The 21513-nt window shown below is 44.5% G+C and overlaps 2 protein-coding genes across 8 annotated transcripts in view; one reads left to right on the plus strand and one right to left on the minus strand.

The window, feature by feature from the left end:
- The window catches only part of Fam117b (family with sequence similarity 117 member B), a 74066-nt gene extending 64242 nt beyond the window's left edge, over window positions 1–9824 (plus strand). Inside the window, exons 7-8 of the mRNA XM_052749556.1 lie at window positions 2651–2771; window positions 5862–9824. Coding sequence (XP_052605516.1) covers window positions 2651–2771; window positions 5862–6180 — 440 coding nt within the window. The 3' untranslated portion in view covers window positions 6181–9824. The remainder of the gene's footprint in view (window positions 1–2650; window positions 2772–5861) is intronic.
- Window positions 9825–12297: 2473 nt separating this feature from the next.
- The window catches only part of Ica1l (islet cell autoantigen 1 like), a 67275-nt gene continuing 58059 nt past the window's right edge, over window positions 12298–21513 (minus strand). For 6 of the 7 annotated variants that reach the window (XM_052749562.1, XM_052749557.1, XM_052749561.1 and 3 more), the window contains one exon: window positions 16442–21355. In XM_052749562.1, coding sequence (XP_052605522.1) covers window positions 21231–21355 — 125 coding nt within the window. In that variant the 3' untranslated portion in view covers window positions 16442–21230. The other variant, XM_052749563.1, reaches the window with a different exon arrangement.

Below are 21513 nucleotides of genomic sequence, written 5' to 3' on the forward strand. Positions count from 1 at the left end.
AACTTGCTTTATCTCCAGCAAAATGAGTGTTCAAAGCAAACTTTCAAAGTTTGGAGGGTACTGAGGCTGGAAAGGTGGTCCACTGGTTAAGAGCACTTGCTCTTGCAGAGGACCATGATTTAGTTCTAACGAGGACCATGATTTAGTTCCTGGCACCCACATGAAGTTGTTCACATCCATCTATAACTCCAGTTGCAGGGGACTCTTCTGGTTTCTACGGGTACTGCATGCATGTAGGTACACATGCAAACAAGTGGGCAACACACACATGTGAGAATCTGAAAATTTTTAAAGATTGGAGGTACTTCTACAGTAAAAATAACCTCAAATCAGCAATTTAAATATTAACTACAAAAGCTTACCTTTTAGAAGAAATATGGGCCCAGTGGTGGTGGTAGTGGTACACACCTTTAATCCCGGTACTGGAGGTACAGAAAGAAGTAGGTCAGTCTGTGCGTTCTAGGCCAGCCAGAGCTGCATAGTTAGAGCCTATTTCAAAACGATTAAAAGTAAGGTGGTGCTCACTAGTGGAAGACATTTGATGCCTCTGGTCTCCACATGCATATGCTAGGGCATGAGCATGTGCAGCACACACACCCCATATTCATCAATTTAAGATAAAAACAAGTCTTGGGACTAAGAACATGGCTTGGTTGGTAAAGTTCCTGGTATACAAACCTGAAGCCCCAAGTTTGGATCCAAAGCAACCATGTAAAAGGCTGCACCTCTATTAATATGTACATTCCCGTCCCACACGTGTATGCAAGGATTCAGTGTTGCTGAATTTTTTCTGTTGAAGATGACGTAGAGCATCTCCAGCATTTTTGGGAGTTGATTGGCATTCTGAGTATATAATTGTCAATGCTGAGAATGCTGCTTTGCATAAGTGCATAGTATATAATAGTAGAAGTATGTGTACGGCTGTTTCAGAAATTGTTTTGTCCTAATCTCCAACCAGTGCCATTTAGTTTTTTTTTTTTTTAAGTGAAACTGAATTCAGAGACACAAACATCAATTTTAAAAACTAAAAACTCAAAGACACACTCTTGAATACCACATCCTGAAGAACTGTAAGAAAACATTTATAAGCATTTTCCTTTCACAGTAAACAGTAGTTCATAACTTACATAAATCGTGAATGTAAGCTTGAGGGTTTCAGGTAGTCTGGCTTTGTGTGATGTGAAGGCATGTGCAGTGCAGAGTCTGAATGCTTCTGTCCAAGCCCAGGCTGCAGTGAAGGTATGCTGGGCAGCAGGGTCAGGGATTTTTTTGGGTTGTTCTGCACTAAGAAACCTTTTATTCTTGCCAGTTTTTTGGTAACCCCACATTCAATTATGGGATACCATATTGAGGTCACAACCCATAGTTTAAGAAACTGAGTTTTAAGCCAGGCGGTGGTGGTGCATGCCTTTAATCCCAGCACTTGAGGGGCAGAGGCAGATGGATCTCTGTGAGTTCAAGGCTAGCCTGGGCTACAGAGTGAGTTCTAGGACAGGCGCAAAAGCTACACAGATAAACCCTGTCTCAAAAAAACAAAAAACAAAAACAACAACAACAACAACAAAGAAACTGAGTTTTAAAGCAGGCTGTGATGGCATACACCTGTAATCCCAGCACTTAGGAGGGGGTTTTGAATTGCAGTTGTAGACTGTTACTAATTAGACTTTTTAAAAATATGTTAAACCAGGCAGTGGTGGCTCACACCCTTGATCCCAGCACTTGGAGGCAGAGGCAGGTGGATCTCTGAGTTCGAGGCCAGCCTGGTCTACAAAGCAAGTTCCAGAACAGCCAAGGCGACACAGAGAAATCCTGTCTCAAAAAGCCAAAAAGCGGGGGTGGGGAGAGTTAGATTCTAGGTTGGATCGATAGTAGCTGTTAAAACCTGCCCCTTGGTTTCCCACCCTTTCAGCTTTACCTGTCCTGTTTACCTGTTTCCTGGTGCCTTTGATTTTTTTTTTTTTAAGAAAGAAATGACTGATGGCTCCTGTGAATTTATTTTATTAAAAAACAGGGTCACAGCACTATTTCCAGTAAGAAATTTATAGTTTAGCTGACAGATTGAAAATTTTAGAACACTTACATAACATACCAAGAAATTTAAATGACTGTAGTATGAACTGAGGACACCAGCATTCTGCACAAGTGACAGTCGTGAAGTGTTCGCTCTCTGATTGTGGGAACTGGGAAGATGGCAGAAATCGGAGTTATGTTTGGGGAGAGTTTGGAAGACTGAGTGGAGTTTACTTCTTGTAGGTGATGAAAGCTTGTGTGCTCCTCTCTGACCTCAAGCAGAGACCCACAGAGGAGCAGCAGATGAGACTGGGGGATCTGCAAGGCAGGCCGAGAGCTAATAGCAAGCAACCGTTGAGGAATCATTTCAGATCCAAGTGTGTGAGTGTGTTTGCAGAGGACATGGCATGTTAATAAGGCAGCCAGATAGTGTGTGTGCAGTCCGTGGGTGGAGCGATGCACGCATGCACTCAGACGTTCCAGGTGGAGTCAGGAGCGCTGTGGCTGTTAGAACGGTGTTCGGGAAGAAAGCACTCTCCCTGCCTTCAAGTAGTTCCGTGCAGAAGGCCAGTGATATTAACTATGGTATCATGATGCATTTTATAATAGTGTTTTCATAATTCAATGTCATTTTTTACAGAGAATGGAAACAACTCTCCTTTGCCAAAATATGCAACCTCACCAAAACCTAATAACAGTTACATGTTCAAAAGGGAACCTCCAGAGGGCTGTGAGAGGGTCAAAGTCTTTGAGGAGTGCTCGTAAGTACCCCCCCCCCACACACACACACTTCAAGGTAGAATTTTCAAACAAGTTGCCAGAGCAGCGTGGCAGTTCCAGATCTGACACGTATCAGATTATGTAATCGTTAGTATTCTGAAATGTTAGCCCAGAATTCCAGGAACCCATGTATCGTACTACAGAGCAAAACTTAATATCTGCTGACATCCAGTTATTCCGAGTTCCTCGATTCTTGGCAGTTGAAAGAGCATCTTCCCTTGATTCCCCTCCCCTCCCCTCCCCTTCCCTCCCCTCTCCCTCCCCCTCCCCTCCCCCTCCCCTCCCCCTCCCCTCCCGACTTGTAATCCCAGCACCCAGCACTGAGGCTGGAAGCAGAAGGGTCAGAAGTTCAAGGTCATCTTTAGCTACATAGTGAGTTCAAGGACAGTCTAAGAGACTGTCAAAAAAGAGAAAAGGCTTTATTTTGAAGGAGGCATAAAAATTTATCTCTAATAAACCTACCTTCAAAGGAAATTTAAGCATTATTTTATTACAGAAATGTAACATTGACTTTATTACAAGTGATATTCTAGGTAAAAATTGGATGTGTGTTCTTACATAAAACACCCAGAAACACTGTGACTTTGCTAGTGTTTGACCTGTTCGACTGACTTAAAATCTGTGCTTGCTTTTGTTCTTTGGCTGTACTGGCAAAATGTCTTTGGAGGGGTGTTTCTGTCAGTCAGTGGAACCTGCACACCCAGTGCCCTGTTAGGAACACCCCTGCACACCCAGTGCCCTGTTAGGAACACCCCTGCGCACCCGGTGCCCTGTTAGGAACACCCCTGCGCACCCGGTGCCCTGTTAGGAACACCCCTGCGCACCCGGTGCCCTGTTAGGAACACCCCTGCGCACCCGGTGCCCTGTTAGGAACACCCCTGCGCACCCGGTGCCCTGTTAGGAACACCCCTGCGCACCCGGTGCCCTGTTAGGAACACCCCTGCGCACCCGGTGCCCTGTTAGGAACACCCCTGCGCACCCGGTGCCCTGTTAGGAACACCCCTGCGCACCCGGTGCCCTGTTAGGAACACCCCTGCGCACCCGGTGCCCTGTTAGGAACACCCCTGCGCACCCGGTGCCCTGTTAGGAACACCCCTGCGCACCCGGTGCCCTGTTAGGAACACCCCTGCGCACCCGGTGCCCTGTTAGGAACACCCCTGCACACCCGGTGCCCTGTAGGTGGGGCCCAGGCTCCTGTCTGCTGTTTACTCCGAGGAAGCCTTCCTCCTTTCAGACCCCCTTGCCTTGCCTCTGAACCTTTACAAACCATGTTTGCCTGCTTGTCCACGCTCCTGCGGTCACCTCCTGCGGTCACCTGTGCCAGGTAGTTTTTCAGTCAGTAAATATATGGTTCCCCTCTCTAAACAATGTTTTAATCCATACATAATGTCGCATTACAAAGGAGACTAGTTATATTGAAAAGGTTTTGTCTACAGAGCCCCCCTCCAAAAGAGCTCTCCAGTTTGTGTCTGCTTCTAGAGAGTTTGGACTTCGTTCTTAGAGTCTCTACAGCTTGGCACACTGCCATCTTTATTGAACTCAGTTGTCCTTGGGAGAGATGAGAGCAGTACTTTAAAAAACTAGTGACTAGGGGTTGGGAATTTAGCTCAGTGGTAGAGCGCTTGCCTAGCAAGCACAAGGCCCTGGGTTCGGTCCTCAGCTCCAGAAAACAACAACAATAACAACAAACTAGTGATTAATTCTGTGTGCTGTGCAGAAGTGTAAGTGCATGGGCGAGTGTGCCACTGTGTGTGTTGGAGGAATCAGTTCTCGTCTGTCATTGGATCCCAGGGAGTGAACTTGAGGTGTCAGGCTTCATCCGTCTTGTCAGTGGAGAACAATCTTTTTATCTTCTGTTCACAGGGTCTTTTCATCAAAGTTGTCTTATACGGTTCTCTCCCCTTGATTTTATTTTAGTTCTCTGATAGTTCCATGTTACTTTAACAACTTAATTTTTGCAATTTTTAAATTTTCATGGGATACTATTAAGACCAAAAATACTTTTTTTACAAGTGGGGGTTGAGATAATTTTTGGAGGACCTGGCAACAGGGAAGAATCTTGCTTCATTGAAAATTTTGAAGACAGGCTGGAGAGATGGCTCAGGGGTTAAGAGCACGGGCTGCTCTTCCAGAGGACCTGGGTTCAATTCCCAGCACCCGCATGGTGGCTTGCAACCATCTATAATGAGATCTGGTGCCCTCTTTCCTGCAGGCAGAACACTGTATATATAATAAATAAATCTGAGAGAGAGAGACAGAGACAGAGACAGAGAGCGCGCGAGTGCGCGCACGAGCGAGCACGGGTTTAATTCCCAGCATCTAACATGGCAACTCACAACTGTCTGTAACTCTGCAAGGGACCCAACACCTATGGCAGAACACCAGTGCACATTTAAAAAAAACAAAAAAGCAAAAAAACAAACAAACAAAAAAAAACAACTTTGAAGACTGAGCTCGATGGTTAAGGCCCTGGATGTTTCCATCCCCAACATCACAAAACACTGAAGCATACTTTCTGTTATTTTGATTTCACATTTACCTTATATTTCTGAAAACCTTAATAGTTGACTCAGAAGAATGCCTGAGAAATTTTTAATTATACTTGAAAAAGCTGGTATCGAAGTGCATGCTTTAAGCCTAGCACTATAGAGGCAGAGGCAGGAGGATTTCTGTGAGTTCAAGGTCAGCCTGGTCTACAGAGCAAGTTTCAGGACAGCCAGGGCCACATGGTAAGATTCTTTCTTGAGCAAAACAACAAAAAACCCCAGGACAAACAAGGAAAAAAGAATACTTGAAAAACTTTGCTCATCAAGATGTAGTCCTGTAGGGATGTAATTTAGCAAAACCAAAAGCAGACTCTATATAGTTAATTTCTTTGTCGTCTCTTTTCAGAATCTTGGAAAAGTCATGTTGGAAAACATATTTGTCTCTATGCATGTTGGTTTTCTTTTGCTTTAGGAAATCCATATCTTATTTGCCTATTTTTTAAAAATGTGCCTGTATTTAAAAAGTGGTAAATTATTTCCAATATTCAGTGACTTACAGTAGTGGATTGTCTGTTTTGTATCCAGGCCAAAACAGCTTCATGAAATTCCAGCCTTTTATTGTCCCGACAAAAACAAGGTGAATTTCATTCCTAAAAGTGGCTCTGCTTTCTGCCTCGTGAGCATCCTCAAGCCGCTTCTGCCCACGCCAGATCTCACCCTCAAGGGCTCTGGTCACAGCCTGACGGTCACCACTGGCATGACAACCACTCTGCTTCAGCCCATCTCCATGGCCTCCCTGTCTGCAAATACAGAGCAGGACAGGGTGTCTCGAGGAACCAGCACAGTCCTGCCGTCCGCCTCCCTCCATGCACCACCAGAACCAATTGAGGAAGCTGAAGGATAGGTCCCAGTTCTGGTGCTGGTTCCTGGGAACCCCTGAAGATCACGTGACTGTGATGGTATCGTGTCCTCCCGGTTGGCTGTGAAGTGCTTTGGCTTTTCCAGTGATGTGTGACAACGAGGCTGCTGGAAGAATGCATCCCCTGTGAGTGCTCTGCCCCACGCATGAAGGCCGCTGCCACAGTGCTGAAACATGGAAGGTCTCTTTACTTTTGGAGGAACAAAGTCACATTTTCATTTGTTTTCAAATTAGACTCGTTTAAAAACAAACAAACATAAAACCTAATCCCTGCAAACATGATTTCTGAAGGGAGATGTGATTGATGCTGCAAGAAAACCATCTTTTATATGAAAATGACTATTTTATAATACCAATGTTACATTTTCTGAAAGTAGCAAACAGGATGTTCAAAAGATTCTTTGGTGGCCTCTGTTTCTTCTTTCCCTTTTCTAGATGTTGCTTTTCTCAGCTGTTTTCAGCTTTGGGACCAAAGGGATTGTTGACATTTCCCCAGCAATGTCAATCTCATGACTGTGTTCTCCCAAATAAGAATTGATAGATAAATGCATTGAACCAAGTATATATAAAAAGATAAAAAGCAATATTCGTACATTATGTGATTTATGTTTTTTGATGTCAAAAGTTTGTGCTTTGGGTGAAGTATTTGTAAAACTGCTGTTTTCTGCACTATCCTGCTCACATCTCAATGTGTGGTCAGAAAAGTGACAGTCTGAAGACAGGTGCTTTCACACAAGAACTTGGTGTAACAGTCAGTGAGCCAAAAGAAACTCGTGTGGATTGTTAGCTAGGAGTGCGGCGCTCTCTGGTCTTCTGTGAACTGTGTCACGTGCTTGCCCTCCTTCGCCGGCTGTCCTTCTACCTTGAATCATCACTGTATCATAGCCCCAAGAGACCCTGAAATGGCTGTGCATGGATCTCCTCCTCTGCTCTCGTGGTGGTGTTGTCTTGTGGATTTGGTCAGGGTTAGTAGTTAGCCAGGAGTGCAATCCATTGAGTAGCAACTGGGAGCCGAAGAGTCCCGAGGACTAACTCTCTCTGTTATGGTTGGCACTGAGATTTGTTGCCTACAGCTCCCAACATTCTACACACTGGGCGAAGTAGACAAGAGGTTTGGAGCTTAAACAGCGGGTTCCTTTGGAAAATTGATTCAGTTTTGGATTTGGGCTCATCTGAGAACCATTGTCAGTGTCCTGTGACAGTAATTGATTTCTAGTGTGTGGTAATAAAATTAAGGAGCCGCTCTTGGGAAGTGAATTCCATCCGTGTTGGTAAAGCATTGTTTCGGTGCTGTCACACACGGACCTACGCTGCTACATGCAGCAGAGAAATTTTGAAGCCCGCGAGAGTGGGCCACCACTTGGAAGGCTAGTCCAGCCACTGGTCCCGTTGTTCCATCAAGGCCTCCAGGTGCTAGCAGAGCATTTCCTGTTTCCAGGTGTTAGTTACCTCCGGATGTCTGGGCACTTTACCATAGGCTCTGCTTCATTTTAAATGGGGATGTTGTAGGTTAGTCGGATAAATTTGAACATCTGTGTCCATCCATCGGGTCTTCGTTGGGAAGACTGATAAATTTTGGTACTTTTGCCATACAAAGCATCACATTCTGGGCACTGGCAAATTGTAGCTTCTAAGTCAGTAAAAACCTCAGTTGTTTGGGGTGTAGACTTTTTGGTTGGTTGGTTTTTTTTTCAGTTTTGGAGGGTTTTTTTGTATCTTGATTTTTTTTATTTTTCTGCCTTGTCATGCCTTTTGACTTTACTATTTTATCAGTATCAGAAGTATAGAAGAAAGGCACATGGCAGTCAGTTGAGGATCTAGAAGGAGAAGGAGGCATTTAAAAGCAAGAGTTTTTGTTTTAGTTTGTTTGGTTAGATGGTCTCTTATTCTGTAGTCCTAGCTGGCCTGGCACTTGCTGTGTGGACCAGGCTGGCCTGGAACTCAGATCTCCCAACCCCTGCCTCCCAAGCACTGAGATGAAAGGTGAGCCACCACACCCTGCTCGTCACCTTTTTAATCCTGTGGGGTCCCCCACTTGAATTCTGTTCAGTTGATGTTTGTTTTTTCTTTATCGTGCACCACCTCATCTCTCGCTTTACAAGTAGAGAGTTGCTCGAATCCATTCCTCTCCACTGTGTTGTCCTTGTTGGGCAGATGATGGACTTCTGCGGTCACACGTGTCCTCGAGGTAACAGAGGGGCACAGGTCTCAGGTCAGTCTGCTCTTAGAACTTTAGTCTGAGGTTTGGCTAGAAGAAGATTGTGAATTTGCAAGTAAATGAATTGTATGGTGACCAAACACTCTGAGTTTTGGAGAAATCGAACCTGAGATCTGAAGAAAAACAAAAAAGGTCTAGGTCCGAAAACAGCTCTCAACTGCCAGGGCCAAAGGGCTAATCTTTAAACATACGAGCTTTAGTCCACCTAGGAAGTCTTAGTCCACCTAGCTGTTTTGTTTAACTCTGAATTCCCAGGTGGTTGGTTTTACAAATGGGTCCCCTCTCAGTAGAGTGGGTCTGATTCTAGTCACACCCCATACTCCATAACTGTGGTTATTCTGTAGAAACTGTACAGCGGTAGAGTAGCTTCAGTGGGGATCGAACCCAGGGCCTCAAGCATGCTGAGCAAGTGCTGTCACTGGCTTATTTCCCTAGTCCCTAATTTAAATTCTTAACTAAAAAAATTGACTTCCATTGCAGTAAAAGTGGGTGGCATGTAGTTTTTTGGCCAAAGGAGCTGTTCCCTAGTTATTTGTCTGTCTGTCTTTACCCTCAAGTGGTTCTGCCCTGCCATGATAAATGTGCAGGTTTACTGCCTCTGAGATGGTAAGTCTGTTACTTATCATTTCTCCATGGGCAGTCGTGTTTTTAAAAATAGTAGTTTTGCTTTCTTTGGTTAAATATGGTGTCAAAATATGAATGTCAAAATTCTTTCTATACCAGATTCTTCATTTTGTTTACAGTGTTTCTTAGATGCTAGGACCATAACCAGATCTGCCTCTCAGAGGATGCTGTTGCTGACTGGGGTGTATCTGGACACAGGAAAAGGATGCTTCTTTTTATTTTTATTGTTTATGTTTTGATTAAAGAAACAGTTGGCTTTTCCTAGAAGAAGGTATAAAAAAAATGGCAGAATGTATAGCTTTCTCTATGTCTGGGATTAGAACTGAGACATTAAGGTTTTCTTTCAAGGAAACTAAATTCAAATTGTCACTACTAAATCTGTAAAGTTGAGATTCATTCCTTAATGTTGGGTTTGGGGTTGTCAAAACTGGACCAATGAAAGTGCTGAATTTGCAAGATAAAGCCAAGATACTTAACTGCACTTTAAGGCGTCTGGGCACTCTGCCTTCAGTAGCGACCGCCCGCCCGCAGAGTGGCTCCGAACAGTGTTTTGTTTATACAGTCCTGTTGCAGATATATAATTTATGTTTTTTAAACTCCGCATCTGTCTCTGTTGGTGTCGATCTTTTTTAATGCAATTTTTTAAAGTTATAACAAAATTCCCCCGAAAACAGCATTTCCAGCGATGATAAGTATTGTTGTTGTGGACTGGGTCCCTGCAGCGAGCGCTTCCTGCTGCCTCACAGGGAATAGAACTCCTATGTTCAATAAAGTCTGTTGTTCTTGAGTTTTTTTTCCTGTGTATTTTTATGAATATTGCCACAAATTTAAATTTCACTTCTTTTTAGCATTTCTAGCCTGATGTAGCATATGTATAGTATATTCTCTTCCACAAGTTGATAGACAAATACATGTCCACAAGGCTGTTCTTGGACACCCTGCCTGCTCTAGAACTCAGTGTAGCCTGTCCTCAGGGTAAGTGAAAAGCAGATGTGGCCACACAGAAGCACACTAACACGGATTCACTCATAAGCTACCCACCATACCCATGTTTGTTGCAGATTATTTAGCTGGGGAAGTCAGTATTCTGTAGTACATGGAGAAGACTTTTTCATTCGTTTAATTATTGCAAGATTGATCTCAGAGGTGTGGTGTCTGTGTCCATGGAATAGAGCTGGCCAGGTCAGACCAGTGAGGATTGTCAGGTAATCACCTACAAGGAGGAGGCATATTTATAAGTAAAAGTAGCTTGATCATCAGGTGTTACAATTAATAAAGTATGTATTTCTGAGCCAGGAATGGTGGTACACACCACAATCACAGCACTTGGAATGCTGAGATGGGAAGTTTACAAGTTCAAGGCCAGCCTGGGCTATGTTGTGAGGTTGTTTCAAGATAAACTAGAAAGATGGCTCAGTTGTTAGGAGCGCTAGCTGCTCTTCCAGAGGGCCCGAGTTTGATTCCCAGCCCCACCTTGTGCAGTTTTCAACCAAACTAAAACCTCATAGACATAGTACTGACCTCTGACTAAAATTCCAGCACTTGCAAGGCAGAGGCAGGTGGATCTCTTGAGTTCAAAGCCAGCCTGGTCTACAGAGTGAGTTCCAGGATATCCAGAGCTGCAAAGAGAAACCCTGTCTTAAAACAACAGCAAAAAGATAAGTACAAAATAAATGTGCTCTGTGTGTGTGTGTGTGTGGCTACAGATAGGACCTAGGACCTTGCAGATACCACAAATGCATTCACATACACTACCACTTAACTGTAACTCTTACCCCCGACACACACACACACACCTGCTGCTTCTTGAGACAGTTCTTATTCCTAAGTTGCCCAAGGTAGCCTCAGATTCACTATGCAGGCCAAACTGATCCTCCTTCCTCAGCTTCCTGTGTGTTTGGGATTATAAATGTGTGCTGCTACACCCAAGTTAAATGATCTTTTAAAATTTTCTAATGCCCCATGGTACTATTAGGCCAGTGAATAGCCTTTGTATCTCTTTTGTTTTTAAACAGTGGTTTAGTCATGAATTAAATAAGTCTACCTGACAGAATAGAAAAGTTTTCTTTCTTTTTTTTTTTTTTTTTGGTTTTTCAAGACAGGGTTTCTCTGTGCGCCTTTCCTGGAACTCGCTTTGGAGACCAGGCTGGCCTCGAACTCACAGAGATCCGCCTGGCTCTGCCTCCCGAGTGCTGGGATTAAAGGCGTGCGCCACCACCGCCCGGCGAAAAGTTTTCTCTTAAGGAGACTATGTTTGTGTTAAAGTTGGTTTTTTTTTTTTTGTTTGTTTTTTCTCCAGTATAGACAATTGAGCTCTGGCTTTGGGCATGTTTGGGGAGCTAACACCTCATAAAACTGTTAGAGATACACAGCAGGGTACAGTGTAAAACTGTTTCTTAATGAAGAGTATGATAAAAATGAAGCAAAAAAAATACTGCATTAGATGTAACTTCTGTTAAGTTTTGGGGGTTGCTAATGGTAACTAAAAGCATTTAATTGGAGACTTAGTGTTTTAAAGGGTTAGTCCCTGGTCATCAACACAAGAAGCAGACAGGCATGACTGGAGCAGAAGCTGAGAGCAGAGATAGAGATACTGCGCCTGGCATGGGCTTTTGAAACCTTAAACCCTCCAGTCATGCACCCCTGACAAGACCACACCTCCTAATCCTTCCCAAACAGTGCCACTCCCTGGTGACTAAGCATTTTCATTCAAACCACACTCGGTTTGATTTGATTTAGTCCTTTTGGAACATACATTGTAAAAAGATCTGTCATGAATGCTGTGATCATAAAAAAACTAGTGTCTTTCTCCACCTGCTTGGAGCAGCTTTGCTGGAGAGGCTTTGGGTGGTCTGGGGACAGCGCCCTGGGTGGGGCCGCAGTTCCGGTGGTCAGTTCTGCTGTTAGTGGTCATGGGACTTGGAGCCTAAAGTCACCTTTTTGAACTTCGATTTTCAGTTGTACAGCTAAGGAACTGCTGTGGCTTGAGTGGGGTGTTAAAAGATGACAGCTGAAAGCAAACATCTTCCTTTTTTTGTCAGGTACGTTTAATCTTCAGAAAGACGGGAAGGAGGGGTTGGTCATGCTTCTCGGGTGTAATCTAGTCCAAGCGTGCAGCTGAAGAGTGACAGTTTTTAGCAGCCCCAAAGCTCTTGTGTCACGTAATTGTTACTTCACTCTTACGGTCTCCCCAAGAAGCAAGGAGCCAGCCCAAGTCATGTTTGGGAAATGTCGATCTGTTTTTCTGCTGTGTCCACATCCAGGTCTTACTCTGGAACATGCAGCCTTGTGTTACTCACCTGCACCGGTAGCGCTGGCTGATGAGATCGTCTGGTTGTGGTTGCCTGATGGTCACCACCACCACCGCCGCCGCCGCCGCCGCCGCTGCTGCTGCTGCTGCTGCTGCTGCTGGAGCGGAGCCTGGTTCAGAGAACCAGAGAAAGGACCCCGCTGAGATACCAGTTCATGACCTAAGAAGTGGTGACACATTCTCTCTGGTTTCTAATTTTGCTGTATCTACGGAAATGAGGAGTGTTTTTCTTTAGTCTAGGGAGCTGGCCTTGTAGAGATTCTGACATGTGCTTCTGTTACATTGGTTGTCTTTCCCTTGTTGAGACCCTGACAGTGCTGCTTGTTAACATGTGGTATCCGCACAGCCCCTTGAGCGTGCTAGAGTACTCAACCATGAGCTGTATCCCCAACATCAGAAAGGTAAAAAATCACCACCAGTGGCGGCACACCCCTTCAATCCCAGCCCTCGGGAAACAGGCATGTAGATCTCTGAGTTCGAGTCCAGCCCAGGTAGTATACAGTTCTGGGACAGCCAAGGCTACACAGAGAAACCTGTCTCGAAAAACCAGTTATAATAAATACTTCAAAGTCTTGACTATTAGCATCACGCTGGCCTTTTACTTTGATTTTGGATTTACTCTTTGGCCAGTAGCTTGTTATTTACTCCAGCGAGTGGAGGAGTTTATGTATGTGTTGATTAAGTGCCAAAGGCACGGCTGGGCTGTGACTCAGTGGCACCATCCATGGTGCATGCTGAGTCCCTGGACTCCATCCTTGGCACCAGACGAGAAAAGGAGTTCACTGTACTCGGTAGCCTTTGAAACGGTGCAGAGGAGATGGAAAGATAGAACCCACGTTAGCCCATTTTCTCCTCAGCCTGGGCACAGGCACATTTCAACTCCTTCCTGTGATGTGTGTTAATGCGTTATTTCCAGTACTGGTGGACTAGTATTTTTAGTTTAATTTTCTTCCTGGTTTCTTGATTCTGAGAGTCCAGGCTGTTTCATTGCTCAAAGTATAGCCCTGCCACCTGGAAGACGGAAACAATTCAGTTTTGGCTCTCTATTTTTTTTTTATTGAAATTTTTTTTTCATATATTTTGATCACTTTTGACTTCCTGGTCTTTTACTTATTTTGATTTTCATTTTTGTATTTTGGGGAGTTTTGTGTGCCTTTCTGTTCTTGTCTTCAACAAATCAGGCTAAATACAATTGCATTTCACAGGTTATTATTTCTAGATTCTATTTCAAATTTTGATATTTGATCAAATTCATTATGGAAAACAGACCACTGTCTTCTGTATCTTAGATTGAACTCTTCTGTGTGATATCCGCCCCCCCCACACACACACACAGGGTTTCTCTTCCTGGCTGTACTGGAACTCACTCTGTAGACCAGGTTGGCCTCGAACTCACAAAGATCCACCTGCCTCTGCCTCCCAAGTGCTGGGATTAAAGTTGTGTGCCACCACTGCCTGGTTTAAAACTCAAATTTTTAAATCAGAAAATAGTTGTACTTGAACACTTTAAGAAACATTGCTTGGTGCACTGTAATCTTTATTACAAGCAGCTCAGAAAGGGAGTTTTGGCCTAGTGCTGTCTGTGAGCCTTGTAGATTTCTAGATCTATAAGATCGTGAATATGGCCAGGCATGGTGGCGCACGCCTTTAATCCCAACACTCGGGAGGCAAAGGCAGGTGGATCTCTGTGAGTTCGAGGCCAGCCTGTGCTCCAGAGCAAGTTCCAGGACGGCCAGGGCTACACAGAGAAACCCTGTCTTGAAAAACAAAAAGGGGTGGGGAATATGAATAAATATCCAGAGCGAGAGTGGAAATACATTTCCTTTCAATGTGCAAATGCTGAAATCTATTTTGTTGAAATAGTTTGTTTCTAATGATATTAGAACTATACTGTACAATTAAAATTTTCAGAAAGTACAGATTACACCAATCTGATCTTTTATGACCTGGCATTTGTGCATCCCTTGAAGGTAAATGTGGCTCCACTGCGGCTTTTCTAACTTTCTGTGAAGTCTTATGTGCAATAAAATAAAGGAGAATAAAGGCGTTTCCTCCATTCAGTGTAAAAGACACCGTTTTGACAAAGATGTCCGCAGTCTTCCTTGGTCAGGATAACTTGGGCCCTCCCCAGCAGCCGTCTTCCTGCTAAGTGTTCCCGTCCTGCCGCCTCCTTTTCTTACGTTGGTTCAATACAGCAAAATGCCTTTGTCTTTTTTTTAATGTTTTTATTCATTTTACATATCAACCACAGATCCCCCTCTCATCCCTCATCTTTTTCTTTTTTAATAATTTATTTTTATTTCATGTGCACTGATGTTTTGCTTAGGTGTCAGGTCCCCTGGAACTGGAGTTATAGACAATCCTGAGCTGCCATGTGGGTGCTGGGAATTGAACCCGGATCCTCTGGAAGAGCAACCAGTGCTCTTAACTGCTGAACCATCTCTCCAGCCCTGTGAAATTTCTTTTTCAACCACCAAATTATTAATGATTGAGCCTCAAATTACTTAATCATGAGAAAGTAATATAAATAACTTTCATTTAATGAGTTACCGAATGGAATTGTTTGACTTGCAGTTATAACAAAACTTAGTAAGGCAGTTGATGTGGCTTCCTGGCTAACGAGGAAATAAACCATACACTGTATTGAAAGATAACCAAAAACTGAGTAGTGATGATCGCATGTGTGTTGATTGTGGTAACTTTGAGCTGGGAAAATGAAGGTATTGACCCTTCATTTTCATAGTTGAGGGTTCAGACCTTGTCTGGAGAGGGCATTGATTTCCTGCTCACTGCAGTATGGTTATACCAGATAACGGGCTGCTTCTGACACCTGTGAGGATGACAGATAGATAACTGTGAAGTCACTCATTGGCAAGAGTACCCTTGCAAAGAAAGAGCGCGGAACTGAGGTGGAAGTTACCGTTCCTCGAGGTTGTTGGAAAACTCCCCACGTTCAAAGGTGGGCAGGGAGCTGAGTGAGCGACATGTCTCTCGGTTATGCTTTCACGGGCTTCCCCAGCCGCCACTAAACCTTCCTTCCCTCCAGAGCTTAGAGTCTCAGCCTCTGCCGGTAGCTTTTGCTTAGAGATCAAATGCCACCTCGGGTTAGATGGAAAGGAAGAACATGGGCCGCCCCTTACTTCCTGTGGAATTTTCCATGTCTGTCAGAAAGGCTTCGGGGTTAAACCATGTGAAGAAATGAGATAAGAATATAAAGATGAGGTGTTGGAGAAGCTTCTGGAGGTTTCGGGAAGACTGCCCAGGTAGGTAGCACTCTCCCTCACTGTCCTTTGTGGGGAAGAATGTGTCACCACACATACTGCAGCAGTTTGTGAAACAGCCTGTCCAGGCCTATTTTCTCCATCTCTACAGAAGAGGAGTTCCATCCTGCTGTTTTCCCCATGAAAATTAAGTGATTTTTTTCAGGGGTCCTCATGATTGTGTGTGAATGAAAATAACATTGCATTTAACTTCCAAATACAGAAAAGCAAGCACAAGTTTCTCTAATTTCAGTAAAGCGACCTGAGTTCTCTAGTCTTGTTCTACATTGTAATCAGGGAGAGAGCTTTCTATTCTACTGCTATTCCCCCAAACAGAAAACACCTGCCAGTATCAAAAAACTAACCCCAAACTATAGCTGCTTTATTCCTATTCTTGACCCACTTACAGCAAGTAACTTAAATATAAAACACTACCCAAAGAAATACGCCATGCTCCTGTGATTAGATGTAAGTTTGGTTTCTCAGTATTGCAGACTCGGGAGTTTCTAGAAATTTCCACATACTATCAACAGCTTGCACATTCAGCATAATAAATACACAGCTGCTCAGACGCCAGGCCCTCTGACTGAGGTTGGCAGGCAGGTGATCTGTCTTGAACACACACTTCTGGGTGTGGTCACAGTGGGACCCCTCCACAAAGGCAAGCCTTGCACAGTTGATGCCTTGAGACCCCTGAACCTGTGACCCCAGTCAGGCGTTGAGAAGCTCATCGTCTGAGTGTCCAATGGCATCTGGGTTGGACAGAGGATCCAAGTCTGCAAATAGATTGAACCAGGCTGACATGTCTTGGTTACCATTGTTGGGGGCTAGTAAAAAGAAAAAAAACAGACATTAAAGAGATTCAGCTTTTGGAAACAATATTTTTGTACTACTTTTGTGATTTTTGAAGCAGATGCTTAATAAAAATAACGTTGGCTGACAATGATTCACTATATCCCCTTAAGGATAATTTTAAAACACAAATGCAAGTAACTTCTGTTTGGTGTCTCTTGGGGATGGTGACAAGGATCATCTTAGAAGGAATTTCAGATGATTTATAGAAGGCTCTCAGATAAGGTTTAAAGTTAAAGTAACTTCTGTTCCTCCCCCACAAAAAAAACACTAAACTCTGCTTAAAACCTCTTTGTTGGGGCTGGAGAGATGGCTCAGTGGTTAAGAGCACTGGCTGCACTTCCAGAGGACCCAGGTTCAATTCCCAGGACCCACGTGGCAGCTCACAGCTGTCTGTAACTCCAGTTCCAGGGGATCTGACACCTTCACACAGACATACATGGAGGCAAAACACCTATGCACACGAAATAAAAAATAAAGCCACGAGGTGGTGACACACGCCTTTAAATCCTGGGAGGCAGAAACAGGTAGATCTGAGTTCAAGGCCAGCCTGGTCTACAGAGCAAGTTCCAAGACAGTCGGGTACACAAAGAAACCCTGTTTTAAAAAACCAAAATAAGTAAATATTACTTTTGTAATACTTTTTATAAATAAGTATTTTATTTACTTCAAAAATATTAGACAAAGGTTAGGAAAATCCCTCCTAACCTTATCATTTATACATCAGGAAGTTGTCTCTTTAATTTTTATTTTGTCTCTTTTGAGACAGAGTCTTGCTGTGTAGCTCAGGCTGGCTTCAGATTTGTGATCCTCTGCCTCAGGCTCCTGAATTTTGGATTACAGGTATGTACCATCATGCCCAATGCTTGTCAAAATATTTGCTAGCAAGGGCTGGGGAGATGGCTCAGCAGGTAAGTGCCAGGTTTGATTCCCAGGGATCATGGAGAGAAACACACATTTTCTCCCTCTCTAAAGGTAATTTTAAAAAATGTAAAACATTTTGATAAGAACACTGTCTCAGACCCTAGTGGCTTTTGTTTGTTTGTGTGGTAGTTTGAATGTAATTGGCCCCCATAATCTCATAGGGAGTGACACTATTGGGAGATGTGGCTTTGTTGGAGGGAGTGTGTCACTCTGCGGGGGTGGACTTTGAGGTTTCCTGTGCTCAGGATGCCGCCCAGTGTTTTAGTTGACTCCCTGTTGCCAGCAAGATCTATGACTCAGCTACCCCTCCCAGCACCACGTATGCCTGCATGCTACCCTGTTCCTTGTCATGATGGTAATGGGCTGAACCCCTGAAACTGTAAGCGAGCCACCCCAATTCAGTATTTTCTTTATAAGAGTTGCTGTGGTCATGGTGTCTCTTCACAGCAATAAGCAAACCCAAACTAAGAAGTTGGTACCAGGGACTGGGGTATTGCTGTGATAGGCCTGACATGATTTTGTTTGGGGTTAATATGGACTTTAGGAGTTTGGGTTGGGAAAGCAGTGGAATGCTTTAAGTGCTGCTTAATGGGCCACACTAGAGGAGCTACCTCAAGAGGTTTCACAGAAGAATTTTAGTGTGTTACCTAGAGATCATTCTTGTGATATTTTGGTGAAGGAAGTGGCTGCTTTTTGCCCTTGTCCAAAGAGTCTGCCTGAGACTAAAGTGAAGAGTTTTGGATTAGTTCTGCTGGCAGAGGAAAGCTCAAAACAGCCTAGTGTGGACTCTGTCATGTGTTTTTTTTTAGCCGTAACGCTAATGAAGATTTGTAATGAAAAGGAGCAAGCTGAGCAGGGTAAATTACAAAATGATTTTTTTTTTTTTTTTCCGAGACAGGGTTTCTCAGTGTAGCTTTGCGCCTTTCCTGGATCTCGCTCTGTAGACCAGGCTGGCCTCGAACTCACAGAGATCCACCTGCCTCTGCCTCCCGAGTGCTGGGATTAAAGGCGTGCACCACCGCCCGGCACAAAAATGAAAATTTTGAGGAAAAAATGAGATAGAGCTAAATTCCGTGTACAAGAAGATAAAGAAAAGTGATAAAGGGAGTGGTAACCTCGGGGCAAGATCCCACCCAGGTAAGTTTCCAACTTGTAGAAAGAAACTAAAGAAAAGCTTAGAACCTGGTGTGGTTGTGCACACCTATACAATCCCAGCACTCGCGAGTCAGAGGCTGGCAGATCTGAGTTTGAGGCCAGCCTGGTCTACAGAGCAAGTTTCAGGACAGCCAAGCTTAGGCAGGAAAGACAGAAAGCTGGTGAAGATGTAATTGAACAAGGGGGCCATGTTCCAGCCCCAGCAAGCAGCAGAACTTGGCAACTTCGGCCACGTGGTTCTGACTTGAGAGTTAAGGATAGAAGGAAAGAGTTATGGAACAAAGTTGCTGAGGCCAGGCATGTGTCAAGGGTGTCCCTGAATGGAGGCCTAAGTAGAGAGGCCATTGCATGAAGCTGTGAAGTTGAAGCCTGGATTACCTTGGAGACCCCAAGATGTTGGAGATGATGCCAGAGTTATGGGAAACTTGCTGAGGAAACCAGCCCAAGAGAGAAGTGTGTTGCAGTCAACAGCACTGAACAGAGTTGGAGTGTTTCCACATCAGACATGGAGATGCAGAGTTTGGAGTTTGCCCAGGGGGTTGGGGGGGAGTTGGTCTTGCTTTGGTCCAGTATTTTCTCACTGTGCTCCCTTCCAAAATTTTGGAATGGTAATGTATCCTGTGCCGTTATATATTGGAAGTATGTGATCTGCTTTTTTATTTTGATTTTACAGGGGATTGCAGTTAAGAGATTGCATGAGTCTCAGGAGAGACTTTGAACTTTGGGACTGTTACTGACTATGGGGACTTCTGAAGTCAGACTAAACGCATTTTGCATTGTGATTATGTCACAGCTTATGGGGGCCAGGGAGTGGAATTTGGTAGGAGGTGTGGCTTTGTTGGAGTGGGTGTGGCCTTGTTGGAGGAAGTGTGTCACTGTGGGGGCAGGTTATGCTCAGGATACTGCCCAGTGTGTCAGTTGACTTCCTGTTGCCTGCAAGATGTAGGACCGTCAGCCATTCTTCCAGCACCACGTCTGCCTGCATGCCACGTGCTCCCCACCATGATGATAATGCATGATGTATAATGGTAATAATGAACCTCTAAAACTGTAGAGCCACCTCAAATGTCTTTTGTTTTTATAAGAGTTGTAATGTTCATGGTGTCTCTTCTCACAGCAATAGAAACCCTAAACTGCCCTGGCTGTCCTGGAACCTGCTCTGTAGACCTGGCTGGCCTCGAACTCACAGAGATCGGCCTGCCTCTGCCTCCTGAGTGCTGGGATTAAAGGTGTGCACCACCCATGGGCAGGCTTTTGGGAGCCCGGTGCCTGCGGTGTGGCAGGTGCAGTGGGAAAGGGCTTGGACCTGCCTCGGCTCAGTGTGCCGGGCTCTGCTGACTCCCCATGGGAGACCTTGATTTGGGGGATGTGGAGATGGGGGGTGGCTTGGGAGTGAGGGCTGGGGTGTGGGTGGTATGTAGGGTGAGTAGAAAATTTCTTAATATAAAAAAAAAATGGAAAAAAAAAACTGGAACATGCTTGAATTTTCATCCAGAAAAAAAAGTGTCCTTTCAATCAGTTGGTAAAAGCATCTGTGCTCAAAAGATTAAGTTGACTTTAAAATGTTCTTTAATAATTAGAATATAAATTAAAGGGTTTTATTACGGCAAAAAAAAAAAGTGTGCACCACACTGCCGGCCAGGGTTTTGTTTCTTTGTTTTTTTTAAATGCATTATCACTCTTCACAAAGCAGTACCCTGCTTTTAAAGAATGGATTGTTTTATTGTATATTTGAGCACCTGCACACCTGGACCTGGAGTTAGACAGTAGGAGCTGCCATGTGGGTGCTGAGAATTGAACCTGGCTCCTCTGGAAGAGCAGCCAGTGCTCTTAACCACTGAGCCATCTCTCCAGCCCCTCAACCCACCATATTATTAATGTTTCAATCCCTCTCATTTCAACACTTCCTAGAACGGAAAGTTTTGTATTTCAGTAGCCTGCAAATTTTCCTGTAATGTATTCAAGGATACATGTTGATACATGAGATCATCCATGGCGATAACAGTGGGTCATTTCAAAAGGCTACTAGTCCCTTGTCTTTGGGTTACTGTTGCTGGGATGAAACGCCATGAGGAAAAGCAATCTGGGGAGGAAAGAAGTCAGGACAGGAACCTGGAGGCAGGAGCTGATGCAGAGGCCACGGAGGGGTGCTGCTTACTGGCTTGTTCCTCATGGCTTGCTCAGCCTGCTTTCTTATAGAACCCAGGACCACCAGTCCAGAAGTGGACCATCCACAGTGGGCTGGGCCCTCCCTCCTCAATCACCAATTAAGAAAATGCCCTCCAGCTTGCCTGCAGCCTGATCTTACGGAGACTTTCTCCCAGTTGACGCTCCCTTCTCTCTGATGATAGCTCACGTCAAGTTGACATAAAGCCAGCTAGGACTTCCCTGAAGGACAAGGAGTCTAGAAACCATGACAGGGGCCTGGGGGACAATCCAGGACCTGGATATGCACTGGGTCACAATCACAGGGAGATAAATGTGGTCCACCTCAGAACAGAGTCAAGGAACCCTCTGTGCTGTGTCTGAGGCCCCGTGTGTCAGGGCAGACTGCGGCTTCGCTGTGTTTGGGTCCAGCTCCAGTTCTGGGAACTGAGGTCATGTCAGCTCTGCACATGCAAGGACAGCTCTGAGCCCTGGGTGTTCCACTTCAGTGAGTCATGCCGGGCACGTTTCCGCCTCAGCTTCACAGTCAGACAGAACCACTTACATAGGACATGGGAGAGCAAGCAGAGAGACTGCTGCTGATCACGGCCGTGCCCAACACCTTCGTGATGAGTGTGTAAAAATTATAAGACGGAAAATGGATTTCGTTATCTGTGATTAGAAAAAGAAACAAAACTCGGGTGATGGTGGCACACACCTTTAATCCCAGCACTCAGGAGGCAGAGGCAGGTGGATCTCTATGAGTTCGAAGCCAGCCTGGTCTATAGAGTGAGTTCCAGGACAACCAGGACTGCACAGAGAAACCCTGT

Source organism: Peromyscus californicus, unplaced genomic scaffold, assembly GCF_007827085.1.
Source record: "Peromyscus californicus insignis strain IS unplaced genomic scaffold, ASM782708v3 Scaffold_21__1_contigs__length_65335640, whole genome shotgun sequence".
NCBI lineage: Eukaryota > Metazoa > Chordata > Mammalia > Rodentia > Cricetidae > Peromyscus > Peromyscus californicus.